This window comes from Schistocerca gregaria, chromosome 4 (assembly GCF_023897955.1).
Source record: "Schistocerca gregaria isolate iqSchGreg1 chromosome 4, iqSchGreg1.2, whole genome shotgun sequence".
In the NCBI taxonomy this organism is placed as follows: domain Eukaryota; kingdom Metazoa; phylum Arthropoda; class Insecta; order Orthoptera; family Acrididae; genus Schistocerca; species Schistocerca gregaria.
In genome coordinates this window covers 613,992,029-614,018,485 of record NC_064923.1, presented here as the reverse complement: position 1 = coordinate 614,018,485, position 26,457 = coordinate 613,992,029, and the positions used below count along the sequence as shown (strand labels likewise).

Sequence of the window (26,457 nt, the reverse complement as noted above, 5' to 3'; positions counted from 1 at the left end):
GTGGAAGGAGTACCTAGAGGGCCTATACAAGGATGATGTACTTGAGGGCAATATTATGGCAATGGAAGAGGACGTAGATGAAGATGAGATGGGAGACATGATAACGTGTGAAGAATTTGACAGAACACTGGAAGACCTAAGTCAAAACGAGGCTCAGCGAGTAGACATTTCACTAAAACTGTTGACAGCCTTGGGCGATCCGCCCTGACAAAACTCTACCATCTGGTGAGCAAGATCTATGAGATAGGCAGAATACCCTCAGACTTAAAGAAGAATGCAATAATTCGAGTCCCACAGAAAGCAGGTGTTGACAGGTGTGAAAGTACCTAACTATCAGTTTAATAAATTGCATCTGCAAAATACAAACTTGTATTTTTTACAGACAAATGGAAAAATTGGTAGAAGCCGATCTTGGGGAAGATCAGTTTGGATTCTGTATAAATGTTGGAACATATGAGACAATACTGACGTTACAACTTATCTTAGAAGATTAAGGAAAAGCAAACCTACGTTTCTAGCATTTGTAAACCTAAAGACATTTGTAGACTTAGAGAAAGCTTTTGACAGTGTCGACTGGAATACTCTTCAAATTCTGAAGGTGGCAGGGATAAAATAAAGGGAGCGAAAGGCTACTTACAAATTGTACAGAAACCAGGTGGCAGTTATAAGATTCAAGGGATATGAAAGGGAAGCAGTTGCTGGGAAGGGAGTGAGACAGGATTGTAGCCTGATATTCAGTCTGTATATTGAGGAAGCAGCAAAGGAAGCAAAAGAAAAATTTGGAGTAGGATTTAAAATCCATGATGAAGAATTAAAACTTTTGAGGTTTGCCAGTGACATTGTAATTCTATCAGACAGCAAGGGACCTGGAAGAGCAGCTGAATGGAATGGACAGTGTCTTGAAAGGAGGATATAAGATGAACTTGCCTGCCCCCTCGATAGTGGGCAACACCTGATTAGGAGCAATGCATCAGACCCCACTTCTCAACAGCCAGAGAAGCGTCAGTCTTCTTCCCCTCTCCCTAGAAAAGGTTCTCGGCTCACTCCCTTCACAGGTTCCTACCAGAGGGAAAGAAGACACCTATCAGTGGCTGAAGAACCCACAAGCAACTGGTTGTAGGACTTAAAGATCCTCCTCAGTCACTGAGACGGAATCAGTGGAGCCCTCTCAATGAGAGAAACTCAAGGAGCAGCGAGAAAAATGTAAAAAGAAAAGACTCCCAAGAACAAAGGAATTGTGGTGGCACCCACACCACTGCTACCTACAAGCTCTGCATCTGAGGATGAGATGGAGATTCTGGCGTGCCCAGAGGACCTAGAACTTGCTGGACCCTCAGGCATGATGAATGTAGAATGTACAGGCACTCAGTCAGTGGCAGCAGGTGACCCTGAGGCGTAAACTGCCTGCTTGATCGCTTCGTGCCTTCCCAGACTCAAGACATCATCATCCTCCAGTGGAAATGTGGCTGTTTCCTCCTCCACCTGGCTGATCTATGAGAACTGTTAAGCTTTATACTTGCTTTCTGCATTTCCCTGCTGGAAACCTGATTCCTGGCAATGCACACCCCTTGCCCTTCACAGCTATAGGGAATATTACAAAAACCGTAATGAACGTAATAGTGTCAGGTGGAGTATGTATCTTTGTATTGAACTTGGTATGTAGTGAACCTGAACCCCTTCAAACTGCTATTGAAGCTGTGGCTGTCAGGGTAAGGAAAATGCAGGAAATAAGTCAGCAATGTATAACTTCCTCCAGATGGCGAAGTACCCCTGAACATATTGGCTTCACTGATTGATCAACTCTCCGAAGCTTTCCTACTTTGGGGAGATTTTAATGCCCATAATCCCTTGTGGGGAGACACCATGATTGCTGGCAGAGGGAGAGATGTCAAGAATTTACTGTCTCAACTCGACTTCTGCACTCTTAAATACTGGAACCTCCACCCATTTCAGTGTGGCTCAAGGTACTTACTCGGCCATTGATTTATCACTTTGCAGCCCAGAACTACTTCCATCTGTCCGCTGGAGAGCCCATGATGACTTGTGTGACCATTTCCCAATCTTCCTGACACTTCCCCAGCATCATTCCCCAGACGCCTAGCGAGATGGGCTTTAAACAAGGCAGACTGGGAAGCTTTCACCTCTGCTATCACTGTTGAATCTCCCCCACACGGTAACATCAATGTGGTGGTCGAGAGAGTAACCACAATGATTGTTTCTGCTGTGGAACTTGTGATCCCTTGTTACTCAGGGTGCTCCTAGAGAAAGACAGTGCCTTGGTGGTTGCTGGGAATCGCTGAGGCCATTAAAGAGCGTAGGCAGGTTCTACAGTTACATAAGTGGCACCCATCACTGGAGTACCTAATAATTTTTAAACGGCTCCGTGCCCGTGTTTGCAAGCTCATAAAAAGATGGAAAGAGGAGTGTTGGGAGAGGTAAGTCTCTACCACTGGATCACATACCTCACCTATGCTAGTGCTGATGAAGATCAGACGTGTACTTGTATACCAGACTCCATCATGTATCCCCAGTATATCCATCAGTGATGACATAACTACCGAAACCAATGCAATTGCAGACCTCTTTGCTGAACACTATCATCAGGGCTTTTGCGGTGGAGAATTAGCCTCCCCCCACCCCTGTGTTTCATGCCCTCAAATGGCGGCTGAAAGGGAAACTCGTCTCGTTCACTACATGCCACAGTGAACCGTATCTTCTTCTTCTTCTTCTTCTACTACTACTACTACTACTACTACTACTACTACTACTTATCCATTAATGGATGTTGGCGACCGTATGTTGCATCTTTTTTCTGTGAACCACAGTATGTAATAGCTGATCTACACTTCATAGTACTGTCCACTGCTTTATATTGTCTGACCAGGATGTTCTTCTTAGTCCTTGCCTTCTTCTTCCTTCAATCTTCCCTTCTATTATTAACTGCAGAAGCATATATTTGGTGTTCCATACTACATGTCCTAGGTATTCAGTTTTTCTTCTTTTAAGCCCTGTCAACATTTCTCACTGCTTGTACATTCATTCCAGTACTTCGATGTTTGTTATTCTTGCAGTCCACGGTATTTTAAGCATTCTACGATAAATCCACATTTCAAAGGCCTCTTAACTTCTTCATTGTTGTCATATTTAGTGTCTGTCCTTCAGAGCCATATAGAAGCACGGCCCAGATGTAGCATTTTACAAATAGGTCTCTATGGTTTAGGTCTAGGTCTGTGATTGTAAGAATATTCTTAAATTTTATGAAGGCGTTTCGGCCATTCTCTATGTGACATCTTATTTCCAAGTCTGTTTCCCACTCTTCACGAAGCCAGGTTCCAAGGTATTGAAACTTGTTGACTCTCTGTATTACAGACCCTTGAAATCGTAGATTTGCATCTTTAAATGAGTCGGACTCTCTTGTCACAAGTCATAAAATTAGTCTTTTTGATGTTAATATTCAGACATAGAGTACAGCTGTAATCTCCTACTACGTTGAAGAGTTGTTGAAGGTCATCTAAATTATCAGCTATCTATACCGTGTCATCAACGTAGCAAATGTTGTTGATATACACTCCGTTAACCTTTATGCTTTTTTCTGCATGACCAAGTGCCTCCTGAAAAATACTCTGAGCATAAGTTAAATAGGTCTAATGCATTCCTGTCAGACTACTCTACATATATTGACCAAAAAATGTGACATCATTATCAAATGTAACCTGCGCTGTCTAATTCCAATATAAATTCTGTATACAGCGGATATCTTTCTCATCTATATCAATTCTTTTGAGAATTTACTAAAGTTTATGATATACTCTATTGAATGCTTTTTTATGGTCAATAAAACAGATGCCTACAGTTGTACCATGATTATAGCAGTTTTGTACTAAAACTTGTAGTGTGACTATTGTTTCTCTTGTACCTACACCTTTCCTTAATCCAAACTGTGTCTCACTAATGAATTTCTCACATTTTTCGTATAGCCTTTGATGGAGGACTCTTAGAAATATTTTCAGAGAACAGCTCTTAAGACTAATGAGGTTGTGATCTTCACACATTCCTCTTCTTTGGTAAGGGAATGAAAGTTGATAATAGCCATTTGGCAGGGTAATGACCAGGGTTGTAAATTTCGTTAAACAGTTTGTGTAAGACTTTGATACCTTCTTCATCAAGCAGTTTATTAAGTTTGATTGGAATTTCATCAGGCCTTGTGGCCTTTTTATTTTGGAGTTTTTGATGGATTTCTCGATTTCTTCTTTCATGATTAGAGGTCCTGTTAAATTGTTGTTGAAGTCTCAACATTTGGCCTATCATTTGAAAATAGGTTCTTAATGTAGTCTTCCCATATCTCTTTCTTCTCAATGGTATCTAGAACTATTTTTTATTTTTGTTAGTTAATGAGGAGATGTTTTTTTCTTCTGTATATCCCAGCAGTTCCTTTTAACTTTTTATGTAAGTTAAAATCGTCATATGAAGCTTGCAAGCTTTCAATTTCTTCACATTCATGTTGTAGCCATTTATTTTTTGTTGCTCTAATCTTTGATCTTGTGCATTTCTGGATATTATTGTACTTCGTTTGATCCAACTGGGCTTTATACATCGCTACTCATCCACCAATGAAAGTATTTAATCAGTCATCCATTTCTGTTTTCGATCTCTTGTTTTATATCCAATTTTGCCTCGAGCAGTGGTTAGCATAATGTTATTCATCTCTTCCCATACTATGGTACTGTTTTCTTGGTTAGTCAGAGGTTTCATTGTCACTATTTTATTGTTGATGTCCTTGCAAACTTCCCTTCTTAGTTCAGGCTGTTTGAGTTTTTCATAGGCTATCTTCCTTTGTTGAGTTGGTTTTTTTGTTTTTTCCAAGTTTTGTTTGTAGAGAAGCTACTAATAGTGTATGGTCAGATGGAACATCTGCTCCAGGGTAAATGGATGCTCTTGTAACTAAAGTTCCAAAATGCTTATTAATGAAAATATAGTCTATCTGGTTATAGATTGGCATTGAAATCTCCCATTATTGTATTAATTTCTTGATGTTTTGTAAGGGCAAACATTTCTTTGACTTGTTAATAGAAAGAGTCTGTATAGTTCTTTATTTATTGAGTGGGAGTTGCTCCTCGCCCTTGCACATTATCCAGACACAGTTCCTGGGCCAGATTACATCAATGTTCAGATGATTAAACATCTCTCATCGGACTACCATTGTCATCTCCTTGTCATCTTCGACCACATCTGGAGCGATGGTGTATTCAGTGGCAGGAGAGCCATATCGTTCCAGTCTCAAACCTAGTAAAAACCCACTTGATGTGGATAGCTATCAGCCTCCCCAATAGTCTTTGTAAGCTGCTAGAATGTATGGTGAGTTGGCAGTTGTGCTGGCTCTTGGAGCCCCAGGGCCTACTGGTTCCATGCTAGGGTGATTTCTGCCAAAATCACTCTACCACAGATTACTTAGTGTCCCTTGAGTCTGCCGTCCAAACACCCTTTTCCAGACGCCAGCATCTGGTAGCCGTCTTTTTTGATTTAAGGAAAGCCTACGACACAACCTGGCAACACCATATCTTCATCACATTACATGAGTGGGGTCTCTGGGGCCTGCTCCTCATTTTTATCCAAAATTTCCTGTCGCTCCATACTTTCCTTGTCAAAGTTTGTGCCTCCCTGTGTTTCCCCTCAAATCCAGGAGAATGGGGTCCCGCACGGCTTATTATTGAGTGTCTCTTTATTTTCAGTAGCCATTAATGGTCTAGCAGCAGCAGTGGGGCCGTCCATCTCACCCTATCTATATGCTGATGACTTTTTCATTTCCTGCTGCTGCTCCAGCACTTGTGTTGCTGAACGATGCGTACAGAGTGCCATCCTCAAGCCCCAGTCATGGGCTCTAACCAATGGCTTCTAGTTTTCTGCCAAGAATTCGTGTGTCGTACACTTCTGTCAGCATCATACCATTCGTCTGGAACCAGACCTTTACCTTGATGATGATACACTCACTGCAGTGGAGACATATCGATTCCTAGGACTAGGTTTTGATGCCTGATTACCTTGGTTCCCTCATCTTTGCCAGCTTAAGTGGAAGTGCATCTTAATGCCTTCTGCTGCATGAGCAACACCAATTAGGGTGCAGACCACTCTACACTGATGTGCTCTACAGAGCCGTTGTTCAGTCCCTCCTTGACTATAGGTGTCTGGTTTATGGTTCAGCAGAGCCCTCAGCATTGCAGTACTAGACCATTTCACCACTGTGGGGTTCGACTAGTGACAGGAGCTTTTAGGAAGAGCCCGGTGATCAGCGTACTGGTGGAGGCTGGAGTCCCTCCATTGCAGGTCAGGTGCCAACAAATGCTGACCAGTTATGTTGCACACATTCATAGCCCTCCTGAACATCCAAATTACTGTCTCCTTTACCCAACCACGGTGGTTCATCTCCTGCATTGGCAGCTCAGATCAGGGATTATGATCACTGTTAGTGTCCGATCACTTCCGTCTGAACTGGAGTCTTTCCACTTTACTACCTGTCCTCCAGGTCCATTTGCATACATCTCCATGGTGCAGCTTGGGCTGGACTTTCTGAATGACCCTAAGGACTCTGTTCCTCCTGAGGCTCTACGCTGTCACTTTCTCTCAATTCTTGACACGTCCCAGGGCTCCGAAGTAGTCTACACAGATGGTTCGATCGTTGATGGTCACTTGGATTAGTCGCTTATGCTCACACAGGACACATTGAACAGTGCTCCTTGCCGTATGGCTGCAGTGTGTTCACTCCCATGCTCTGGAGCACATCCGTTCCTGCTCCAGTGCGTCCTTGTCTGTGGTAACTCCTTGAGCAGCTTAGAAGCCATTGATCAGTGCTACCCTCACCATCCTTTGGCAGCGACCATTCAAGAGTCTCTCTGTGGTGTGGAATGGTTCTGTCGTTCAGTGGTGTTTGTGTGGACCCCGAGACATGTTGGAATTCCAGCTAATGAGCTTGCTGACAGACTGGCCAAACAAGCTCCCGGAAACCGCTTGCGGATATCGGCAACTCTGAAACTGGTTTGCGCCTGGTGTTACACCAAAAGGTTTTACACATTTGGGATACGGAATGGCATAATCTACGAATGTCCAATAAACTCCATGCCATAAAGGAGACTGAGTGTGTGGCAGTCCTCCATGCTGGCCTCTTGCAGGGACTGTCTAGTCCTCTGCTGGCTCTGCATTGGCCATGCTTGGCTGACACAAGACTATCTCCTTCGCCTTGAAGGTCTGCCTCAGTGTTGGTGTGGTGGCCGGTTGACGGCGGCCCACATTCTGTCGACTGTCATACTTCAGCTGCCCTGCGGCAGGGTTGTCAGTTACTGGACATGCTACATTAGTTTTAGCTGACAATGCCTCGCAGGCTGATTTAGTTTTACTTTTTATTTGTGAAGTTTTTTATTATTCTTAGTTTTAGTACGTGTCCTTTGTCAATCTGTGTTCTCTACCCTAGTGCTTTTTGGCTGGAGGTTTTAATGTGTTGCAGATGGCTGGCTTATCATTTCTTATTCTCATGATCGACCAGCCATGGTCATCTGCTCTCTTGTTTTAATTGCTTCTACCTGTTTCTTGTGTGCCTGTGCTTTTCTTGTCTTATTTTGTCCATAGTAATGTTTGTTGCTCTCTGTAGTTCTTGTGATTTTCCTTTCTGCAGGGTTTGTGTGGTATTTTATTCTACCCCTCGTGGAATAGTTTTATAGCAATAAGGGACTGATGACAAAGCCATTTGGCCCCCCCCACCCCCACCCCACCCACTGCTGCTGCCCTTGAAACCAACCAACTAGTCCCCCTCTGGAGATACAGAAATGTGGTATCTGTTCACCAAAACTGTTCTCTTTGACAAACGTAGAATCCCAACAACTGCCCTCTCAGAGTCAGCATGGTTTTTTGTAGACTTTGTAACACCTGAGAACAAGACAGTGGTCTTCTGGGATCTGGGTTTCCTACAGAACAGTTTTGCTGGGTACAGTGTTATTAGATAAGCTCGGTGAGATGATGGACACTGCTTTTTTTGCAGTTCCATTAGGTAACTGCTGCATGTATTGTCAGGAGTGCAGGGAGGAGGACAGTGGAGTGAATTTACATCCCAATTCACTGTCAGCTAATACCATCAATCATGAGTGTTTGCTATTAATCTGTAAAATTCTGTGAGTTACATTGAGGGACTTAGGACCATTGGGTTTACTGGATCCATCTTCCCTTAAGTTTCCTTCTTCTTCCTGTATTCATATGGGATTTTAATTCGAACTGGGAAATTGTTGGTGTGTTCCTGGAACTGAATATGAAGAGAGCATGTGATCATGTGTGATACACAAATGCTGACTTTATTTTTATATAATTGTGCCCAGTTTGTCATAAACAAAGTTCACAGTCCTATATGAAAAAAAGAAAAAAAAGATTGTAATGTCAAAATGCAGGAAGGAAATGACCTATAAGGTCACAAGATTATTTTGAATGTAACAGAAAAATTACTAGAATGAAATTTTCACTCTGCAGCGGAGTGTGCACTGATATGAAATTTCCTGGCAGATTAAAACTGTGTACCTGACAGAGACTCAAACTCAGGACCTTTGCCCTTCATGGCCTGCAGTGCACACTCCACTGCAGAGTGAAAATTTCATTCTGGAAATATCCCCCAGGTTGTGGCTAAGCCATCTCTCTGCAATATCCTTCCTTCCAGGAATTCTAGCTCTGCAGGGTTCGGAGAAGAGCTTCTGTGAAGTTTAGAGGGTAGGAGACGAGATACTGGCAGAAAAAATACTTTTCTCGAAAAATTAATTGGCAGCCAACACTACATATCAGACCTAAAAGTATTGCCCATTTCAGACATTACAAGTAGGCCTATGACATCTGTGTGAAGAGCAACTGACTGAAGTGAACCAACACAAGGCATACACTGACATTACCAGGGCTAGAAGTTGTAGTAAACAGTTCAAAGACCGAAGACTAAAAAGGTATTACATTTGTATCCGGGATGAAGAAAACACTAAACATACATATCTTAACAAAATTTTATTCCAAGCAAACATTTTCAAAAAGACAAAGTAATAAACATTTCAAATTTCATTACATAAGGATTTTTTTCATTCACATATTTAATTACTCTAAGGTAACATCTTCGTCATAATAGACTACAGAGTAACATCTTTATAGTAAAATATAACAGTCATTAGAATGAGATAAATACCATACTGCAAGTATCTATTTCATGCTAATGTATGTAGCTAAAAGGTATTAGTTCAATTTACAGATTGTTAAGGAAAAAGTAACATTCAGTGACATAGCAATTATTAAACCCAATATCTAAAACATCTTCAGCAAAGTTAATCAGAAATGGTCAGTCACAATCATGTGAAATGATAACAGGTATGACCTGTAAGAGGGCTATCCCATAGCATAGTCAGGATCATTACCCTTCAGATGTGATACACTAATAGCATATCAAATTAACAGAGTATACATGTATTAAAAACAAAGATTCCAAGACTTACCAAGCGGGAAAACGCTGGTAGACAGGCACAATAAAATAACACACCAATACGTACATACGCACACGCACACACAAAATTTTGAGCATGTGTGTGTGTGTGTGTGTGTGTGTGTGTGTGTGTGTGTGTGTGTGTGTGTGTGTGTGTGTCGACGCGCGCGCTCGAGTATATACCTATCCTTTTTTCCCCCTAAGGTAAGTCTTTCCGCTCTCGGGATTGGAATGACTCCTTACCTTCTCCCTTAAAACCCACATCCTTTCATCTTTCCTTTTCCTTCCCTCTTTCCTGACGAAGCAGCCGCCGGTTGCGAAAGCTCTAAATTTTGCGTGTGCGTGTGCGTATGTACGTATTGGTGTGTTATTTTATTGTGCCTGTCTACCGGCGCTTTCCCGCTTGGTAAGTCTTGGAATCTTTGTTTTTAAAATATTTTTCCCATGTGGAAGTTTCTTTCTATTTTATTTACATCATTAACAGAGTATACATTCACATAATCATAAGTATGGACTTTAAAGGATACAAATGATTGTCATAATGTTTATGTTAAGAGTGGCTTATCAACAATGTCATTTGCCATCAAAAACCTACAAAAATGGAGAACAAATGCCATCTGTTTAGTGAAAACATAAAACTATTACTGTAATATAGTCAATGAACTTAGGGCAGTCACATAGTGTAAATAACCAATTCATGCTGACATAGAAAGTCAGAAAGTAGAAGACCTACTCATGGATAAAACAAAAACTTTAGTAACTTTAAGTAACATAAATCACCATATTTGTCACCTAATTAGAAAGTCAACGTACCTCTATCTGAGGCAATATCACATTCATTAATCGTATGAGGATCAATGATGAGATATGACCATCTAGAAAGCTAACCAAATTAGAAACAGCATCATAAGCATATTAACTGTGATACACCTCATAACATAACATGAAACAAAATATCTAACGTATAACAATGAGTATAAAACAATTATAAGTAACTTATATAATGTTTGTCGTGAACACCTCATATTGACATAATCAGGATCATAATCCTTCAGAAGTAATGTACTAATGAAAAACAAAAAGTATACATTCACATAATCATTTGCAAGAACTTTGAAGGATATAAGCAATTGCCATAATGTTTGTCAGGAGTGCCTCCCCCATAATGCCAATTATCACTAAAAAAGACTTCAAGAACGAAGCATAAATACAGTTTATTACGTACAAGTAAAAACATAAAAATTATAAAAATATAGTCAATGTCTTAGGGCAGTCACATAATGTAATTAATCACTAATGTGCTTATGATGCTGTGTTAAAGAGAGTGGCATCCCTCAGGGCTCTGTGTTGAGTGTTCCTCATTGCCATAAATGGACTAGTTGCCTCTGTCAGCCATTGGTCACCCTTACACTGTATGTCAATGACTTTTGCATTTGATTTAGCTCCGAAACTGTAGCCTTGGCTCTACACTAGCCCCAAGATGCCACCTAAGGGCCTTGGCTTGGGCCTTTTCCCATGACTTCTAATTCTCTCTCACGAAAATTTGAGCCGTACATTTCTGTCATCATACCAGATTCCATGGCCAAGAACGGTACTTGGGTACTCAGAATGTGGCATTGTTGCACAGTACTGAATTTTGGGACTCCTCACTTAAAAGCTGACATGGCTGCACCTATTTGTCAATTAAAGACTAGCTGCATGCGAAAGCTAAATGCTATGTGCTTGCTTGTTCACATCTTCTCGGGTGCAGAACACACTAGTCCCATTCACATTTACTCTGCCCTGGACTCGTGCTCATTGAACTCTGGTTGCTAGGTTTATGACCTAGTGGCACTTACAGTGTTGAAATTGTTGGACCCAGTCCATCATCATACAGTGAGACTGTGGGCTCTGGTGCTTTCTGAACGAGTGACATCTCCTTGCCAAAGCAGGGATCTTCCCTCTTCAGTTCAGACAGTACCACCTCTTGCTCGCGTATGCAATCACCATCCAACAGTTTTCTGCGAACCTGACACCTACGTTCGAAGTGGGCTTATCAGTTTGAATGCGAATGCCGAAGACCCTCAGCTGGGACCACCACCTAACCTTCTAGAGAAGTACTCCATGTTTTCTTGCACCTGCATCCCCTGCCCTCTTCTTCCTGTCTCTTGTTTAGTACCCAGACCATGAATTAGGTCCAATCCATTTAAAGAATATAAAGGTTCATTCACCTTAATGACCTTTCAGCATCTGATACCATGTCCTTCAGGAGTATCAGGCTGCTACTGTCATTTACACTGATAGCTTTTTTCTGAAACCATGGGTAACATTGGATATGCTTTTACATATCAAGCCAGTTTGAAACAACATAGTGCCAGGTATGTGAAGTGATTTTATGATGGATATGATAGTCATTAACACAGCCCTACCTTTTATTAAACAGACTTTCTTCAGCTGTGTTTTAATTTTTAGTGACTCAATGAGTAGTGTACAGGTATTGATCAGTATTACTCTTGTTACCCTGTGATATGTAGTATTCACGACTTTCTCCTGATCGTAGTTAAACTTCCTGCTCTGTTGGCTTTCTTCCGTGTCCAAACTATGTGAGGATCCTGAAGAATGAACTGGCTGACCATTTGGCTAGAGATCAGATTACTCATCCATTATTCACTTTGACAGTCTTAGGTGTGGCTTTATGGGTACAAATGAGACCTCTCCTCACTCAAGATATGGAAGAAAAACTGGTGGGCTACTGCCCTTTGTTATAAACTCCACATTGTGAACAAGACTACTGCTGCCTGATACTCCTTATTCCTTCCTTCCTTCCATCCGTCCTTCCTTCCATGTATAGTGGGTTATTTTCCCATCCTTAACACTTTGTTTATAACAGGTTAGCTTAGCGCCCGCTGTTTCACTCGTGTAGACTGTATTGTCAGCAGAGATTTTTGCTTTGTTTTTTTATTTAATCGAATTTTTATGTTCTTAAATTGCAACACCTTCTAAGCTTTTCATGCTAATAAAGGCCACATAAGCATAGTCTTTTCCAAACATACTTCTGACCAACTGGAGTCCAAAGTTTTTCTTAATCACAGCTTTTGCTTCCATGTGGAGATACCTCCGCAGCAACTTTTATTCCCTAACAAATATTGCTTTATATCTAAATGAGAAATGAAATAATAATGTACAGAAAGTTTTGTGATTATAAAAGCATTTTTTAAAACTAATCTACAAAAATTTAAATTTGGATTGTCAGTTAGAAATAATATAAGTATGTGCTTCACTGTTATTCAACCCATAAAGGACAGAAAATACAAGTTATTAGAGAGTGTTGTATCATCAATAGGTACATCTGCTCCTCCCCCCCAACCTCCCCCCCCCCCCCCCCCCCCCCCCCCACACACACACACACAGATGACAGATGCACATGCCTGTCTCCCTACAGTGTGCTTAGCCAAGCTCTGTACCTTTTGTTTGTGTATCTATCGACAATGCAGCACATCTGCCTTTTGGTGAGTGAGCTCCTTTATTCCTAAATAATTCATAATTCTCAAAATGAAATACCAATTTTAATAAATGTAGCTTTAATTTTTTAAAGTAATGAAATATTTTCTTAAAAATTTTCATCCCGTTACACTCCCTTGGGGTTGTTTTCTATTCCTAAGCGAGAAGTCAAATACCAATTACCATTAAAAATTCTGTAGGAGTTCTTTAGTAATTGTTTATTTTCAAAAAAACTTTCACCCACTGTTTTGTCCTCTGTGGTTGAATTTCCAAAGGAACATAATTATTTCCTGACTGAGAAACCAAACACCAGTTTTTTTTGTAGTTCTAGTGTCAAAATTCTTTTAATAGCTACATATTTTCAAAAAGCCTTTCATGCCCTATATCACCCCCTGAGGACTGTAATTTGACAGTCCCTTCTTAAATGATGCCTACAGAGTAAGATCCACACTCTGTCCTAACTTTGAGTTTCTGTCCTTTAGGAGTTGAATTTCCAAAAACATTGAAGCATGTACTTATTTTACTTCTAACTGACAGGCCAAATTTAAAATTTAGTAGATTAGCTTTAAAAATGTTTTCATAATCAAATATTTTCATAAAAAATCTAATCCCCTATTTCACCCTTAAGGAGTCAATTTCCAAAGACACTGAACACATACTTTTTTATTTGTAACTGAGAAGTCAAATACCAGTGTTCATAGATGTAACTTCAAAAATAATTTAGTAATCGTTTAATAATGATATTTTTTTTTAAAAATGGTTTCATCCCCATAGGGTAAAATTTTCAAAAATGGTGAAATACTTATTTCTTGCTGAGAAACCAATTATGAGATTCATAGATCTAGCTTCAAAATTGTCTTAATATTGACATAAAAAAAGCTGCTTCATCCTATGTTTTATCCTCTTATAGTTGGAATTTTGAAAAATCCCTCTGACGACACATGTGATTTAAGATCCACACATTCTCCAAATTTCAATTTTTTATCCTTCGCGGTTTGGGTTGGGTGGTGGTCAGTCAGTCAATCAGTCAGTCAGGACATCGCCTTTTATATGTAGATACTGAAGATGGCATGGCTGTAAGAGGACACTTGCTTTGTGGCAACCACCCACCTATCTGATGATTTCTCTCACCTTATTTTATTATTATTCATTACAGTTCTAGCTTTCTCATTTTTACTAATATGTATCTCCCAGCTAGAAGGCATTCTTTACTCCATAACTGTATTTACCCTTAAACAAGATGGCAGGAGAGGGGAGTTTAAGATGTGGATGGGATGTGTCTTGCCACACATTGAGCCCTGGGAGATCCCTTGTCTACTATGGCCTATACACTGGTTACACCCATCAACTTTTACTTCTTTTTAAATTATTTCTCAGGTCTGACAACAATATTTTTCAAGGCCTTGATTTTACAACTCCTACGTACTTTCATAATTGGATCAAATTTCTGGCTGTAATTACTAACTCCAGATGAACTATGTCTGGGTCAAGGGGCTAGTGACCTCACTCTTTAGTCCCCGAACATGGAACTAACAATGAACCAACCATTGTAATTTACTAGAGTATATTATTGAAATATTCAATGAACCAATTGCCTACCTTTGATAATCATAATTTGTTTAGTAGTTGACAATGTGGTATTAATATCAATATGTTTTGTAAATATTTTCAGATTAAAGCACACCATTCACCAGAAAAGAAGAGTGTTGAGTTTGTTGATAGGCATACACAAATGAAAGAAAACTGATCTTTACTTGAGCTAGAGTAATTGCCCATGCATGCAATCATGTTCTCTCTCTCTCTCTCTCTCTCTCTCTCTCTCTCTCATGCACCTTTGCACCCTACCAACCCTGGGAATGTGGGAAGGGAGGGGTGGCAAGTATATGTATGGTCAGGCATGCATGCGATGCACGATTGTTGGGAGTCAGTGGGGAGTGGTACATTTTGATGGTGAGTTGGGAATGGGTGACAGGGCAGAGGAAGGGGAAACTGTTAGGTGGAGAGTTAGAGACAGTGGGTTATCAAAGACCCATGGTACAACAATGAGCACCCACATTGCACCATCCTATGCCAGCCTATTCATGAACCATCTAGTGGAATCTCTACAAACGACCCAGAATCCTAAACCCATCATCTCATTCAGATTCTCTGATGACCTCTTTGTGATCTGGACTGGGAGTGAGGATGTCCTATCAACATTCCTCCAGGATCTCAACTTCTCTCCCATTTGCTTCACCTGCTCCTCACCTCAACCAAACAAGCCAGCTTTCTCATGTCCACTTCAATCTCAAGTATGTCCACCTCAGTACCTCCACCTGTATCAAAGATACCAGTGACTTATGCTCTGATATAGCATTATGTATGTATAGGAGGTAGTAGCTGGTTGACATAGGTGAGGCACCAAAATTGGGATTTTTTTCTCGCATTCTGCAATACATTTAAAGACCTATAATACATAATATCTCAGGGCACGTAGGTCTTAATTCCTATTAGGAAAAGGATTACACAAAGAACAGTGTCTTGAGAGACTCAGTTTCCTGGCATGCAGGGAAGACTGTGAAAAGTGTCTACTTTAACACAGAATGACCATTGCAATAAAAGCTTCGGTATAAAAATCAGCAGAGCACCACTAAAGCCCCCCCTCCCCCCCCCCCCCCACACACACACAGCTGTAAGAACATAGTGTTACAGCCTGTTTTCAGGTGGGGGGGGGGGGGGGGGGGGGGAACTGCAATGAAGTGTTGGCATTGCATGAAGGTTGTTCTGATAACAGATTTAAAGCACATGAGCTAATCATTTGCACACAAGACCTCTTAAAATCAATGGTAAAATATCCATAAAAGTAATTTAGTCTGTACAGTCCAAATCAATAATTGCTTCACTATTTATCAAACGACTTGCAGACAGCATTTACAAATTGCTCATCTCTTAATGGTTATTACCCAGTTTCAAAATGTCAGTAACTAAATTTCACTGCTTCGTTTCAAAATTGTGAAAAGTGGGTGGGATTGCAATGAGGTGAGTAGGGAGGGGATGGGGGTGGTAGTCAACCTCGTACCAGATGCAATTAAAAAGGTGCAGTTACAGATTTTAATACCAAATGATTGGCAACAATGTCTGCCATCTTATGTATCAATTACAGTAGCAGTATGGTCAGAAGACAACTGTTGCTGATTGCATTGGATTGCAGTCAAGACTCTCATTTTGTCTCCAGATGTTTCTGTTAATATTCCAGGTAACGTTCAGCACATGATCATGTGATCACACACCCAGAATAATTTTATTGATGTGTGTAACGCTGCAGTGAGACCTTTATGTATATGATGTTACTCAAGATCATAAAATCATACCAAATTCTATGACTACTTTTCAATGCTAAGCTAACATGGATGCCTCAAATTTATCATCTTAAACAGAAGGCCAAGAAATAAATTGCCCTACACTGCCTCAAAATCACTTTCTGGGGGTGGTGATAGCCATGTCCTTCTTAGACTGCTATCACATTATCCTGCTTTGGACTAGGGAAGCCTGGTTTATGAATAAGTGCTATGTCTTTTTAATCCATTTCATCATTGTGAGGTTACACTTGCAATCAATGCCTTTCAGAGGGGCCTCTTGACAGGAATGAGGATTCTCCTCTTATCTATTTCACGATTCTAACTATTAACCGTAAAGGTTATTACAGTCAATGCCTACTTAGTGACTATTCTGATTTTGACTGATTAGCCTTTATCAATAGCAGCATAAAAAATGAAGCTGCATGTTTTATATTTTAATAACTACACAACAGTTGCTATACAATAATTGTATAGCACATGCTGGATGCTGGCAACATTTTGATGTCACAGTGCAAATGAACATAGATTGTGTAACAGTGCATGAAGTGATATAGCAACTGGCCATCAGAATGGAAGCAGACAGTTGGACACTAGTGAAGGAAGCCATTTGTACTGTCACAAGCCAGCACCCAACATTGTGCTAGAAATAATTATGTAACTTCAGGAACCACCTGAAGATGAACCTAAAAAGGTTTGAAAACCAGTTGATGATATAATAAATAATTAGTCAAGAAAGTGAATGGTAGCAGTTTTGTATATTTACATTCAGTTAAGTCACGGGTTCTAAAATATCCACAATGGATAAGCTTAACCCATCAATATATATTCTGAAACATGTTTTCCAGTTTATTAAAATATGCTCCACTAATGAAGAGATATCATAACTTTAATAGAGTGCAAGCTTTTACCACTACAAGCCAAATTCAGAAGGTAGCCAATTCATTTTAATTGATCTTTAAGCAATGAGCTGATCTATATCCATCAATTTCCCTGTGATCACATGCGCATCATGCTATTTCTCTTTCGTGTGCTGTGCCCACCTCTCTCACTGCCTTTTCACCTTTCCTCTTCCATGCTCACTGAGCAGGATCTCCAGATGTCAAAGATGTAATATACTGGGCTCACATTTGAGCAAACAGCAGCTCAAATCCCTGTCCAGTTATCCATGTTTTTGTGATTTTGCTAAATTGTTGAAGGTGAAGGCTGAGATGGCACTTTCAAAGTAGCATAGCTGATTTCCTTCCTCTAAGAAATCTTGTACTCTGTTGGCAATGGGATCTTAAACTTTTCTTTCTGTTTTTCTGCCATGCTTTCCTGTCTCTTCTCTGTGCGCATGTGCTTGCGATTGTAGGCAGGAGGGGGAAGCGATGGTGTGTGGGCATCACATGTAGCAAACGTTGTTGTGTGGCCTTTCAGTGCCCTCCACTGAAGCAGCTTATTATCACAAAATTTGTGGGCTATCAATTTACATATATCTCTTAAAAAAATGGACAAGTGCAAGTAGCACATCTGCTCTGAGGGTTCTGTATGAACTTAATTATGCATACAAATAATAACAATAATGATTTGTGTTGCTAAGTGGCCTGGTGCTAGTGTTTCTATTGTATGCTGCTTCAGCGATGTGTGTGCCCCTAACCAGCCCCTGTTACGCAAACGGAGAAAGGGGAGCTACAGTTTAACGTGGAATCAAACCACATGCTGTTTCTGGTGACTCACCTCATTATTGAGAGGTGAAGGCTAGATTACAATGAAGACTGAAAAATCCATGGTCCCAACAAGATTTGACTGTGCTACATTTGAGTTTCCATGCATGCTCATTATCATACCACCATTAGGCCTATCACTTACGTAGATAATTCATCTAAAGGTTTTGAACAGTTAAGTTGTGTGTAAATAAATATGTGAGAGGTATGGTGGTATCTCTTGATTTCATTGACGTTGAAGCTTAAATTATCTACACCGCTGAGGGACCAGTGACCTTAGTGTTTCCAGTAAATTCCAACTGGATACTTCTGCCCACTCCTGAGGAGGCGGGCTTGACAGGCGAACAAATAACAAAGGGGTGCTGTAAGGTTCCCTTAGACAAGATAGTGATGATAATGGATATCAAACATAGCTCGCTAGGTACCCATATGAACACTTGGCCGTCATGTGGTTCAGTCTAAGATTTGAAATCAGTCTAAAGGGAAAAAATAATCCTGAATGACAAAGATAGGCAACTTGATTAGCAGTATACATTTTAATTATATTAGCCATTGTGTCGAGATGCAAATTAAATATTTTTCTGTTTTAGTTATCTAATTCCAAGTCTACCAGATACGTCTGAAGGTACTTTTTTTTTTGTCATAGTAATGTGGTGAGTTACTAGGAATTCTTGGTGTACTAAACACAATACTTAAAACATAAACTTTTTGACTCGGACAGAAAAGCTTCCTAATACCAACACCATTGCCAGAAAAGCAACTGATGTATTTAATGTGCTGCAGAGAATGTATTGGCAAGAAGAAATGTGTATTTCCCAATAATAATAATAATAATAATAATAATAATAATAATAATAATAATAATAATAATAATTTGTGAAAGAAAAACGCTCAGCCTGGAAGTTAACGTGGAATAACGAAATAGACTGTGGCAGCAGGACTTTCTAACTTCTGACAAGTCAGATGTATGATTTTGAAGGAATGACATTTCCAGCACATAAACTGTAATGGGGATAAAACACGAATGAGAGAAGACTGATGCTCATGAATGAGCCTCCAGGCAAAATTCCATTTATTTCCATTTATGGAAATGAACAAGAAGAAGTGGGTTGGGGGAGAGGATGGGGAGATTTTGCACACAGGCGGAGATAGACAGCGTACTCGGAGAATAACTAAGGGAATGCTGCTTTGCTAATTCCCTGCTGTCCCTCTCTCTCATTTGTTCTCTTTCTATCTGTCACCTTGGTACAATATTCTCTGTCTACCTTAAACCATAAAATTGTGATGTAATATGGAAAAGTGTTAATCATTATTTTGTAATATTTTTTACAGATAAACTCCCATTCTCCGTCAGAGTCTTGCTCGAGTCTGCGGTAAGAAACTGTGACAACTTTCAAGTGAAAGAAAAAGATGTGGAAACCATTCTGGCATGGCAAGACAATCAGTCCATGGAAGGTGGCGTTGAAATTGCTTTCAAACCAGCCAGAGTAATACTCCAGGTAGTATAAAGGCTTTATTGTGAGAGTTGTCACTTACAAATAAAATATGCATTCGCATTTGAACCATTGGCTGCATGTACTCGCAGTAAATTTTATTTAATTCACCAGATTGTATGGGACCATGTGAGCTGAAGTTGCTTCATCATCAAATAAATCATTAATGATTTACAGAAAGCTAATTACAATATCTAAGAACCAGAACAGAATATCTCTCTCTCTCTCTCTCTCTCTCTCTCTCTCTCTCTCTCTCTCTCTCTTCGCCCCCCCCCCCCCTCCCTGACACACACACACACACACACACACACACACACACACACACACACACACACACACACACAAATGCGCGCGCGCATGTGCGCACGGATGTACGCTTATTAAAATTGTGTTACACACATTGACGGGGTACCTCTTAATATGATGTCAGACCTTTGAGCCATGCTGCCTCTACAGCTATCTATAATTGCAGAAATTTTGTCATTGCAGGATTTTGTGCATGAACTGACATCTTGATTATGTTCTACAAATGTTCAGTGGGATTAATATCCGGCAGTCTGGGTGGCTAAATCATTCACTCGAATTGTCCAGGATGTTCTTCAAACCAATTGCAAACCGTTGTGCCCCAGTGACATGGTGCATTGTCACCTATCAAAATTCCAGTGTTTGAGAACATGAATGGCTGCAAATGGTCTCCAGTTAGCTGAATATAACCATTTCCAGTCAATGATCAATTCAGTTGGACCATGGGACCCAATCCACTCCATGTAAACACAGCCACACCATTATGGAGCAACCATCTGCTTGCACAGTGCCTTGTATACAACCGGAGTCCACGGCTTTTTGAGGTCTGTGGCACACTCAGACTCTATAGTCAGCTCTTACCGACTGAAATCTGGACTCATTTGACCAGGCCCCAGTTTTGCGATTGCGTATAGTCCAACCAATACGATCACAAGACCAGGACAGGTGCTGCATGTGATGACTTGATCGATCGTCTGCTGCCGTAGACCATTACTGCCAAATTTCATCCAACTGTCCTAATGGATAGAGTAATCACACGTCCCATGTTGATTTCTGCTGTTATGTCACACAGTGTTTCTTGTCTATTAGCACTAACAACACTATGCAAATGTTGCAACTCTGTCATTAAGCGAAGGCCGTCAGCCACTGCGTTGGCTGTGGTGAGAGGTAATGCCCAAAATATGGTATTCTCGGCTCATTCTTGACACTGTGGCTCTCAGAATATTGTATTCTTCAATGATTTCCAAAATTGGAATATCCCAATCGTCTAGTTCAAACTACCATTCTGGGTTTATAGTGTGTCAGTTTCCATTGTACGGCCATAATAATTTTGGGAACCTTTCAATATGAATCACCTGAGTACAAATGACAACTCTGCCAATGCATTGCCCTTTTATACCTTATGTACGTGATACTAGTGCCATGTGTGTATGTGCATATTGCTGTAAACTAACTTCAAGGATGCTCAGAGAGAGAGAGAGAGAGAGAGAGAGAGAGAGAGAGAAAACTATAGGGGTTGCCAACCCCTGAGTTGGAAATTCCTACTGGTTGTCAGGAATAAGTCGAAAGAACCTGTGTAGCCTTGCCAGATGCAATAAGAGAATTAAATATTGCTTCATTAATTTCCCTGAATACATTCCGTTGCTGTATCTTCTGTGGAGGCTGGTGGCTTAGCAGGTTGGCGAGGTGTCTGCTAAACCCAGTTGCTGGCTAAGGCTGCCATATCTCAATGCGTCAGCCTTGTGCTCAGACTGTTGACTTCTAGTAAGTGGGTTACCGCCCGTGATGTGGAAGGCATGCCCCGTCAGAACCTCTGCATGAAGGTGACAGTGACCACAGTCTGTGTGTGTTGTTCTATACGCCGTTCTGGGCATAAACTGTCAGTGTTATCCCATCAGATGCACCATAGTGTCGGATACCGTGAGGTCATCGTGAATGCTGCTCCTGGGCTGCAAGTTCATTAGGCCATTTGACCCGAGCAGTGCTGGAGTTTCAAGCAGTTTGTGCCACAGGCTGGGACGATGTGGTAGGCTCATGGACTAAGCATCTGTGGCAGTTGATACAGGAGCCTGGCTTCTATCATCAGTGGCTATGGATTGGTGGTACTCTCTTAATGTGGCAGGAGTAAGACTGGTACTGGAACAATCTCTCAAACAAGATGTTACAATACAGTAGTAATCAGATAATTGAGTGGGAACACCATTGATCCTACAGATAGACTGATTCTAGGTTAGTGGGGTGTTGGGGAGAGACTTTGCTGTATGAAGTCATTTTATGTGACTGAATTGATCTTATTCATTATGACTTGTCAGTAGTGTTCAGTTTTGCTGTAGTGGCTTAATGAATTTGTCTGTGTCGTAACTGCTTTGTCAAACCTGTGATAGGTAGTGTTGTATCCTACTTTGTATTTCCTACATAATGTTAAGAGATGTAATGGAGGCAGATTGGTCTGCACGTAATTTTTTGCTGAGCTCGCTTGTACTCACCCACAGAAGTGTTGATGTTGCAGTCTTTGTGACAGACTAATTATGTTGAAATGTTTATGCCTAGCAGCTGGATCATATTGATACTTCTGTGTGCAGGAGCAGTGCTGTGCTTTAGAGCCTTAGAAGAATGTTCTCTTCAGTTTCCTTACTACCATGGTGAAAGACACCCCTCCACTATAATAAAATTCATCAAAAATTTTACTATTTCATTGGCTTCTAATTAATTATCTTACATATTTACATTTACTCTCAATCTTTGGGTTCTTCAATCACAATGGACAGCTTACCTTAGTTTAATATAATCTTCATAGTTCAATTTGTTATATACATTTTGTCCCTTAGACACTCTTACTTGCTATTACGAATCAGTTCCATGAGAATCTCATGAACAGTTGCTTCTTTTGCACAAGTGATTTGTCATAGATAAACGTGAACTGCCTCACATAAATGCTGGTATCCTGATAAAGCTAGTGTTACACTGATCATAATGATAGTCCGTTGACATTTCTCTTGATATGCTGTAGCATTTGATCTACTGAAATTTGACCTTTCTCTGAAATGATTAATTCGTCTGCTATTTGTAGCAAGATGGGATGCAAGGTACTGCTCAGGAAGGTTAGGTTTTAATGGGTAACACAGTTGGAGGTTTTTCCAGCCAATACAAGATTGGTAGAGTCTCTACAATTATCTTGGTACGTGTATTTGTAGCAGGAAGTTGAATCTGGGTTATGGCTGTGTCATATTTGGTCACATTAACTGAAAACCCACTCTGTATTAACTCTAGTTTTGTCATACCAGTAAATATTTTATTGTTGTAACAATTTACTACTACTGTTTTTGATGAGAACATAGCATACATCCATTGATTGCCAACCGACTGACTGTGTGGTTCTGGCATTGATACTATCTTCTTGCACTCTGGTGCCTCCATATTTCCCAGGAATAACGTGAGTTCCACATGCTCGCTTGTTGGAACATAGTACCAGAGCTTTACAAATAATGACTAACTGCTTGACACAATTGCTAAAATCTCTTACTGACATAACAACTTGTGTATCCCGTTGTTCCAAAATGCGTAACACTTCACCAGTTTGAAGCTGAATCCACTTACTGATTAGCTTCCATTTGACTGGATACAGATGGATTGTAAACCATTGGTGATGATATTTTAAACATACTACTGAAAATTACATGTTGATATTTACTCTAGACCGATCCGAATAAAGCTCGGTTGTGCAAGGTATACAACTTTCCTTCCGCCATTTGCCAATAGGAGCGACAAGGTTAAGTAGCGGACAAAAGAAACAGATCGCAGATGTCAGGCAGTTAGCATGGACCTTGGCCAACATAACCTCATTCAAACATTAGTTGATTTGTGTCTGCATCATAAAGTAGTTCTTGATTGAAAATGTCAGTTTACAAGCCTAATTCTCGTCATTTGTGGGAGGTGTTACTGGTTTGTTTCAATGTGAAGAAAACAGCAGCAGAGTCTCTTCGAATGCTGTCAAGTACGTATGGTAAGGACACTAATAGTGAAAGAACATGTTGCCAGTGGTTTCAGTTCTTCAAGAACGGTAATTTTTACGTTGTAGTCCAGCATAGTGATGGAAGAGTTGAAGATTAAGAATTGGAGACATTGCTGAGTGAAGACTCACGTCAAACTCGAGAAGAATTGGTACAATTAGTGGGAGTGACACAGCAAGCCATTTCAAAACATCTCAAGGCCATGAGCATGATTCAGAAAGAAGGAACTTGAGTCCCGCATAAGCTGAAACCAAGAGACGTTGAAAGGCATTTGTGTGTTTGTGAACAGTTGCTTCAGAAGCTAAAACAGAAGGGATTTCTGCATCACATTGTGACTGGAAACTAAAAATGGGTTCATTACAATAACCATAAATACAAAAAGTTCTTGGTATATCCAGGCCATGCTTCCACGTCAGTGGCCAAACTGAATATTCAGAATATTCACGACTCCAAGATCATGCTCTGCAGTTGGTGGGACCAACTTGGTGTCGTGTACTATGAGGTGTTAAAACCAAGTGAAACAATCACAGGTGATCGTTATCGAATGCAATGAATGTTTTTGAGTAGAGCATTAAGACAAGTGGCCGCAATACAGCGAGAGGCACGATAAAGTGATTTTACAACACGACTCCATGTGGCAAAAGAGGTCAGAATGTACTTGGAAACATTAAAATGGCAAGTCCTACTCCACTTGCCTTATTTTCCAGATATTGCTCCCTCCATCACCTGTTTAGAGCAATGGCACATGGACTGGCTGACGAACACTTCTGATCTCATGAAGTAGTCACAAATTGGATCGATTCGTGGATCACTTCAAAAGATGAGCAACTTTTTCAACGTGGGATTCGTACACTGCCCGAAAGTTGGGAAAAAGTAGTGGCCAGTGATGGAAAATACTTTGAATTATACATGTGTAACCTGTTTGTTTCATTAAAGCCTCAAATGTTGGGGAAAAAATGGCAGAAGCTAAATTGTACACCTTGAAGAAGCACCAAAGAACAGTGCTATATTATGTTTAACCATAGGTACAACATGTCGTAACCCTTTCAGAAATTACTTTTGCACTCGCTGTAGTCCTAATAGAAACAGCTGTGGTGGTGTAGTTGGATGTCCATGAGTGGCATGTTGACTTGCTTATAGTACTCTTTCTGCTTCTACTCTGGCATTTTCATAGTCATTAGCAAGTGCCCATTGCTATCTGGCTACTACTAGTTTCTAATCTAGTGTACTCAAATGATTTAGGATCTCTTTCAGATCTGTATAAAGTGCATAGCTTTTGTTATGTTAAACAGTCTCTGTGTTGTATGACAACTCAGTTGTTTGTGTATTTGTGGCCATTTCCTGTGATACCCCTATTGCACTATTTAAATTTGTGATGTCCTCGTTATCTGCTGTCCACAATATCCTTTCTAACGGTTTTCCACAGCATTTAGCCAACCCGTCTTCTTTCACATTGATATTTCTGGAATTGTCCTTGTCAGTTACTGCAAATGAACCCTAAGTTTTTTGTAGGAAAACTACAGCTCCTGACTTTCTTACCTCCCAAATAAGAGGGCGAGTCAAATGAAAACATTAAATTTGTATTAACAAATCGAAATTTTGTGCCATTATCCTGTAAGTTGGTAGGTGTGCTACAAACAGCGTGCAGAATGGCCTGTAGGTGGCAGCATAGTGCAGATGCACACATACCATCGTAGTATCAGTATAAAGATGGCCGCCCCACTTGTGATTTTCACCAGGGAAGAACAGCGTTCCGTTATTCGGTTTTTGCATAATGAAGGTGCAAAACCTATTGAAATTCATCGACGAATGAAGGTTCAGTACGGTGAGGTATGTTTGTCACAGCAGCAAGTCTACGAATGGAGTAGGAAGTTCGTAAATGGTGTGACTTCAGTGGAAGATGCTCCTCATCCAGGTCAGGTGCAACGAGTTGTGACCCCACAGAACATTGCAGCAGTTCAAGCCATAGTGAAGGAAAACTGCCAAGTGACACTGAATGCCATTGCAGCATGCTTACTGATTAGTTAAGGGTCAGCACACCACATTCTGCATGTTGTGTTCCAGTTTCACGAAAAGTGTCTGCAAGATGGGTGCTACGACAGCTGACTCCTGAAATGAGAGAATGATGTGTTGATGCTTGTGAAGAACATCTTCGGCACTTTGAACGAGGAGGTGATGGTTTCCTTCCAAGAATCGTTACTGGTGACAAAACCTGGGTTCACTTCCACGAACCGGAAACGAAGAGAACGATCAAGGAATGGTGCCATTCCTCATCACCAAAACCAAAAAAGTTTCGAACAGAACCACCAGCAGGGAAGGTTATGCTGACTCTCTCTTGGGATGAAAAAGATGTCATTTTGGAGCATTTCATGTCTAGAGGGTCCACTGTCACCATTGCATCATACACAGATCTCCTAAAAAATCATCTGCGGCCTGCAATCAAATCAGTGACGTGGACTGCTGTCAGCTGGTGTCCTTTTGCAACATGTCAGTGCAAGGCCCCACACTGCACGTACAGCAGTTGAAACACTCACAGACCTGCATTTTAAGTGTCTTCCTCATCCACCATACTCACCAGACCTTTCCCCAAGTGAATTCCATATTTTTGGACCACTCAGACGCAGTGGAAGGAAAGAAGTTTCGTTCTGATGAAGAGGTACGCCATGCGGTGCATGAGTGGTTTTATGAGTGGTTGCGCGGACTACCTAATAAATTTTTTTCTAAAGGAATTTATGCACTTTGTAAGTGCTAGAGGACTTGCATTGAGTGTGGGGGAGATTATGTTGAAAAGTGGTACAGCTTTGTACCACTTCTGCACAATAAATAATATTTAAAAACATATTTAATGTTTTCATTTGACTCCCCCTCGTATTAAATGGGGTTTTAGTGACCTCTTAAGACTTTTGAGGACCATGGCTGGCT

The 26,457-nt window shown here is 40.6% G+C and overlaps 1 protein-coding gene across 2 annotated transcripts in view; it reads left to right on the top strand.

Annotated features, from left to right (window-relative positions):
• The window catches only part of LOC126365941 (cytoplasmic aconitate hydratase-like), a 357,848-nt gene that overhangs the window by 109,710 nt on the left and 221,681 nt on the right, over positions 1-26,457 (top strand). For both annotated transcript variants that reach the window (XM_050008715.1, XM_050008716.1), the window contains exon 3: positions 19,341-19,507. In XM_050008715.1, the coding sequence (XP_049864672.1) occupies positions 19,341-19,507 (167 nt within the window). The remainder of the gene's footprint in view (positions 1-19,340; positions 19,508-26,457) is intronic.